This window comes from Anas acuta, chromosome Z (assembly GCF_963932015.1).
Source record: "Anas acuta chromosome Z, bAnaAcu1.1, whole genome shotgun sequence".
NCBI classification, from domain to species: domain Eukaryota; kingdom Metazoa; phylum Chordata; class Aves; order Anseriformes; family Anatidae; genus Anas; species Anas acuta.
The window spans coordinates 6,061,722-6,067,878 of NC_089017.1; the positions used below are offsets into that span (position 1 = coordinate 6,061,722).

Genomic DNA, 6,157 nt, shown 5'->3' on the forward strand with positions numbered 1-6,157 from the left:
AGCCCCCCACGAGCCCCCTGCCGCCTTCCTGGCAGTCCCACCTGGGGCTCACGCTCCTCTTCTTGTCCACAGCAAGCAGACGAGAGCCTGGACTTCGAGGAGCAGATCCTGGAAGCTGCCAAATCCATCGCGGCAGCTACCAGTGCCCTGGTGAAGGCAGCCTCGGCCGCCCAGCGGGAGTTGGTGGCCCAAGGAAAGGTAGGGCTGGGAGGGAGGAAGGGCAGGAGCAGCACGAGAGTCGGAGCTGAAGCACTTTGTGGTGCTCTGCTGGGCTCCCCGCCTTCTCCATCAGCCCTCAGTGCTCCTCTCCTGCCCCACAGGTGGGAGCCATCCCAGCCAACGCGGTGGATGACGGGCAGTGGTCCCAGGGACTGATTTCAGCCGTGAGTATCAGGGACACGTGTTGTCTGTGAGGCAGGGGACCTCCCCTTGCTCCTGTTCCCAAAAGGAGGACGCGCTGCCCTCGTGCTCTCCTCCATGCAGGAGGCAGCCCCCTGCTTGCTCCCTCTCCCACCAGCTGGGTCATGGCGTGGAAGCCCATGTCTCATCCCCTTGTCCTCCTGGGGGACCCTCTCCTGCAGGCTCCCCGTCCCCCCCTGACCCCCTTCTCCTGCTGCAGGCACGCATGGTGGCAGCGGCCACCAACAACCTGTGTGAAGCTGCCAACGCGGCGGTGCAGGGCCACGCCAGCGAGGAGAAGCTCATCTCGTCCGCCAAGCAGGTGGCTGCCTCCACGGCACAGCTCCTGGTGGCCTGCAAGGTGAAGGCTGACCACGACTCGGAGGCCATGAAGAGGCTCCAGGTGAGTCCCAGGCTGGGGTTCCCCGTCCACTCGTCGGGTGCTTCACTGGGGCGCAGGCTCCGTGTGTTTTGGACCTCGTTTGGCTGCCTGCGTGCGTAATCCTGGGCTCCTGTCCACCAGGCTGGGGGTTGCTGAGCCCTGGGGGCATTCAGGGCTGATGGTCTGGCTTGGGAATGCCTGAAATGTGTGCACCCAATCCCTGGCATTAATGTCTGGGGACGTGTTTTGACACCGGAGATTAACCCTCCGTGGCCGCGGCATGAAGGTTAATGCCCACACGCTGGGGGTCAGCGTGAGGGTCCCCGCGGGGTGAAGGCTGGGAGAGGTCAGCCAGGCTGCCCCAAAATCCCTGCCCTGCTGCTCAGATGGGAGCAGAGCGAGGGAAGCACCACAAGCACCCGTCTGGGAGCAGCAGTGCCTGAAATGGTCATGAGCAGCGCTGGTGGCAGCGAGCCATCCTCGGGGAGCTCTGCCGGCAGCTCCCGGCTCGCCCGGCCTCTTCTCCTGCCTGGCTGGGACAGGGGCGCCCCCACCAAGTTGGAAATTGTGCCCCAGGCTTAGGATGCTGTTCCCTCACCTCTTCTCCTGCTCCAGGCGGCCGGGAACGCGGTGAAGAGAGCATCGGACAACCTGGTGAAGGCAGCGCAGAAGGCGGCCGCCTTCCAGGACCACGACGAGACGGTGGTGGTGAAGGAGAAGATGGTGGGGGGGATCGCACAGGTGAGGAGCGGGGCTGCTGCCGTGGGGCAGGGGGAGCTCCAGCGGGGCAGGGGGAGCTCCACGTGCTCTCCTGTGCCTCCCAAGGAGCGTGGTGTGGGCTGCTCTGGGACGGCGAGGTGGGAGGGGATGGTGGCAGGGCGCAGAGCGAGAGCCGCGGGGGCGCACGAGGCACCCATCTCACCCCATTCCCCCGGCAGATCATCGCCGCCCAGGAGGAGATGCTGCGCAAGGAGCGTGAGCTGGAGGAGGCGCGCAAGAAGCTGGCCATGATCCGGCAGCAGCAGTACAAGTTCCTGCCCTCCGAGCTGCGGGACGAGGAGCAGAACTGAGCCCCGCGCGCCCCTGCCGCTCTGCGCCCGGGCAGAGCCCTGCCGCCACTCACTGCACAGACTGCTGCCGCCGGCTCCTATTTAAGACACCCCCCACCTCGAGCAACGCCGGGCTGCCCTCGGGTACCCCACAGCCCTGCCTGCACCACCACCGGCGCGCCGGGACTAACCCAGACACCGCGCAGCACCGCCCCGAGCAGGCGCCGCACCAGCACCTCCGCTTCGCCGCCCAGCCCGCCTCCCCGCGCACCTCGGGGGGCTGCCGGGAGTGGGAGCCTGTCCTGGACCAGCCCGGGGTGCCCCCGCTGCTAAGCCTCATTGAAGAGGGCCGGGGTGGGCTTCCTCCTGCGGTGGGTCCAGCCCTCTAAACCCTTTTCAGGATTTTTATTTTTTATTTTTTTCTTCTCGTGCCTTTGTCGCCCTCCCTCTCGCTCCTTTCTTCTTCTTCTTCTCCTTCCTCCAGGCGGGACGGGGGGACAGGCTGGTGTCTCGCCCTGTCCTGTGCCGTGGGCTGCAAGGAGCAGCTCTGCACCTTCCTCTTGCTAACGCTCTTGCACCGAGCCGCCTTTCACCTCTGTTGCCTTACTGCTGGCTGAACCACCCGCCCCTCTTCCTCCTCAGCATCCCCGGGAGGCACCGAGCCTCCCCAGAGCATCCTCGCACCACCGCAGTGCCTCTGCTCGGGGCGGGCACGAGATGCCTTTGCCCCAGAGCTGCTCTCCCCCAACCTCGTCACCCTCTCCCTGGGGCCCTTCCTCCCCGCCCTCCCAGCCAGCTCTGCCTTCCTCCTCCTCCTCCTCCTTCCCAAGTGCCTGCGTTGTTTTCTGAGACTCTCAGTATTTTTTATAACTTTTAAATTTCTTTAGTATCGAGCCTGCAGCTTTTCAGAGTTCATTTATCCCCCTCGCTCACGTCGTCCCCACTAACCCCCCGCAGCCCAGCGCCTGCCCAGGGGCCCAGAGACCAGCTCCTCACCCCTCCGTGGCTCCGGGACCCCCCCCCTTATCCCTTATCCCTTGCACTTGCTGAGGCTTCTCTCACTATTTTGATACTTTAAGCATCGCCTGTTACACATGAAAGGAATCCAGCTTTTCCCCCGAAGCTCGGGGGTTGATGTATGGGGATTTGGATGGCTCTTTGACAAGATGCCTTCATCAATAAAAATGGATTTCCTGCTTTCTCCGTGCATGTGTCCGTGGGGAAGGCGCAAGGAAAAGGGTGGGTTGGCAACCCCTGGGGGTGCCAGCATCTCAAAATTGGGGGCTGCTGGGTGGATTTGGGATGGTGGGACGTGGTGGGCAGGGGCGCAGACCCCCCTGTGGGGCCGCCAGCCCTCCTGGGTTTGGGGGGGTGGGGGGGGAGCGTGGCGCAGGCGCTTCTCCAGCACGGAAAATATTCGAGGCACGTCCAGCAGCGGCACCCGGCCGCCCGGACCCCCGCTGCCAGCCATGTGCGGCCCTCGCAGGTGCCGCCGGGGGCCAGGGGGGGATTTTGTTGCTGGGGGATTTGGGGGCCGGCCGGGCTCCAGCGCAGCACCTGCCCCCGGGGCTCTGCGCTCCTGGCCCCATTCCTGCGGACGGACGGACGAAAATATCCCTGGGCAGGGCAGCAGGAGGGGGTGCAGGTGGGGAGCCCCCCACTGTGCTCAACCCCCCCCCCGAGCCTCCCCGCTTGGGGCTGTGTCCCTCGGCGTGCCGTGGGGCTGGGAATGCAGCCGGAGCCCCCCCGGCTGCCGGCGTTGAGCTCAGGCCCCAAAATATCCCCCCCGGGGCTGGCTGACCTGTGTGGGTGGCAGCTGTCCCAGCACGGCCCCTGCCCCACCTGCTCCCACCCCATCACTCATTTTTGGGGGGACCCGAGTGATGCTAGGGATGCTGCGGGGTGGAGCGGGGACACCTCTGTCATCCCCTGCGCCCTGCGTCCCCCCTGTCCCCAAAATTCCCCCTGGCACCAGCAAACACCCAGGAGGATGGGTCTTTTATGTCACGAATCTGCAAGGTCTCAGCTTGTAGGGGTGGTGGTGGCCACGCCAGGGGGCTTGGAGCTGTTCTGGGGTCCCCCCCCCCACAACATCCCCGCTGATCCCGGGGGGGTGGAGGTGCCGTCCCCCCTGCTTTGGGGCCGCTCTCCCGCGGCGGTGGCCTGGCTCCAGGGGGGATTTGTGCGCCCCGCAGGAATCCCAGCCCTCCCAGCTGTCCCCTGACAATCTGCGCTGGCCTGACCCGGCACCAGGCTCCCGACCAGGTACGGACAGACACGGGGCCCTCTGAGGAGGGGCGAGAGGGCACAGCCCACCCCCTGCCCCTCCTGGCCCTGGGCAGGGGGCTGCCGGCAGCGGGGACCCCGGCGATGTCCTCTGGGCGAGGGAGGGGACGCAGATGGCAGCAGTAAATCCCCAGGGGAGGGACACGGGGCAGGGTTCAGCCTGGCCAGAGCCCTGACCCCGTAAATCTCCCCGGCTGTGTTATGGGGGGTTATTTTCCGAGCGGTGCTTGGACCTGGGGCACCTCAGTCACAAGGTGCCCGTGTCCCAAATTCATCCGGGCTTGGGAAGCCTCAGCCCCTTCCCGGCTGCTCGCACCGTGCACATCACCAGCTTTGCCCCGAGCTGATGAATCTTCCCCCAAAGGCCATCCATCCTCATCTGGGAACGACGGGAGATGGATCCTCCCCCCCGAGAGCGGCGTGCTGGCGGTTCCTGGCTCTCCTTCTCCAAATATGTGCCTAATTCGTCAGCACTAATACCGCTCGCCAGCCTCCAGCCGCAGCTCCGCTGCTTTGCATGGCTCCGGCAGCCCCTTGGTCCTTGGGAGACGCCCCTCATGCCCTCCCAGTGACCCCCAAAATTTGTCTTGCACTCTCAGGGTCGCCCCCACAAAGCTGTTCCCTCCAGCTCTCTGTGCCCCTCTGCCAAAAACCAAGGGCAGATTTCACTCACCCCATTTTGGGGAGCCCCGTGCCGGGCTGGATGCAGCCGGGGGGCAATGGGCTTGGGGAGCCCACACGTCCCCTCCACCCTGCCCCATCCCAGCCCCCGCCCCCGTCCCCCAGCCCACCCTGCAGCTGGGAATGTGCCAGAAGCATTTACGAGCAGGGCTAAAGCACGGGGTATTTTTGGAGGAGCCGGGATCTGAAGGGTTTGCATTTTTTTTGCCTGCGGAATACGGTTTATTTAGGGCAGAAGCAGCAGGGCAGCCCGCACGCCCCCTGTCCCCCCGAAATGCCACCCTAGGGGACGTGTAGGTGCCGGCACACTGGGGTCGGTGGCACCTGGGCACGAGGCGGTGGTGGCATCGGGGTGGCACCGGGGCTCCCCTGTGGAAGCGGGGCCCCTGCCCCGCCGTGACGCAGCAGCAGGATGGGGAGGGAGGTCAGTGCTCGGCTCCCTTCGCTCCCAAAGGATTTTCCCTCTGTGTTTTTCTGCCAGGCCTTGCGCGGAGGACGCCGGGGCGGCACCGAGGGGTGTCCTGGGAGGGCTGTGCTGGGAAGAGCCTGCCCGGTGCAGGGGGGGACACTGGGGATCCCACCGCGGCCACCCTCAGGGGGTGGCAGGGGGACAGGGAGGGGATGGGACTGGTGCTGGGAAACAGGAGCGTTATTGCAGCGGGGATCTGCGTAGGGCTGAGCAAAACGCTGTGAGTTTAGGGGTGCCACCAGCTCCGGGGGGCACGGGACTGCAGCAGGGGGCTGCGGTGCCGGGAGCGCAGTGTCCTACGGGGGCCACAAACAGCCCAGGGGACACCGGGGTCCAGCAGCATCACCACAGTCCTCGGGTGCCCCCAGCGCATTCGCAGCACGAGGAAGGTCCCTGCGGCCCCAGAAAACTGTGCCTGTGGGGTTTTACAGCGCGTGGGCATCCCTGTGTGCCACCCGGAGTGTGCCCAGAGCCCCGCGGTGTCCCCAGCGCAGTGCCAACAGGGTACCCCCGCTGCTGTCCCCCTAAGGTGTCCCCAGTGTTGTCCCCCTGGGGCGACCCCAGCGCTGTCCCCTGGGGGTGTCCCCAGTTCAGTGCCACCACTGTAACCCTAACACAGAGCCCTGGGCTGTCCCCAGCGCCGTCCCTTGCCGGTGCCCCCCACCCATCCCCACCGGCGCGCCCCTCTCCAGGTTCCCCCGCGGCTTCCCGGTGCCTTGTCGGTGCCTCCCCCCGGTACCCCCCCCCCCCCCCTTTCTCGTTCTCCCGTCCCTTTCGGTGCCGGTGTCGAAGCCTGTCCCTAAAAGGTGCTGGCGGGCGGCGGGGGAGGTACCGGGGCGGCCCCCTCCCGGCGCGGCCCCTCCCCGGCTCTTAGGCGGCGCGGCGGGGCGG

The 6,157-nt window shown here is 66.4% G+C and overlaps 1 protein-coding gene across 2 annotated transcripts in view; it reads left to right on the forward strand.

The window, feature by feature from the left end:
- TLN1 (talin 1) overlaps window positions 1-3,029 on the forward strand; it is a 29,981-nt gene extending 26,952 nt beyond the window's left edge. For both annotated transcript variants that reach the window (XM_068667616.1, XM_068667617.1), the window contains 5 exons: window positions 73-198; window positions 321-383; window positions 620-802; window positions 1,397-1,522; window positions 1,720-3,029. In XM_068667616.1, coding sequence (XP_068523717.1) covers window positions 73-198; window positions 321-383; window positions 620-802; window positions 1,397-1,522; window positions 1,720-1,851 — 630 coding nt within the window. In that variant the 3' untranslated portion in view covers window positions 1,852-3,029. The remainder of the gene's footprint in view (window positions 1-72; window positions 199-320; window positions 384-619; window positions 803-1,396; window positions 1,523-1,719) is intronic.
- The last annotated feature ends 3,128 nt before the right edge of the window (window positions 3,030-6,157 follow it).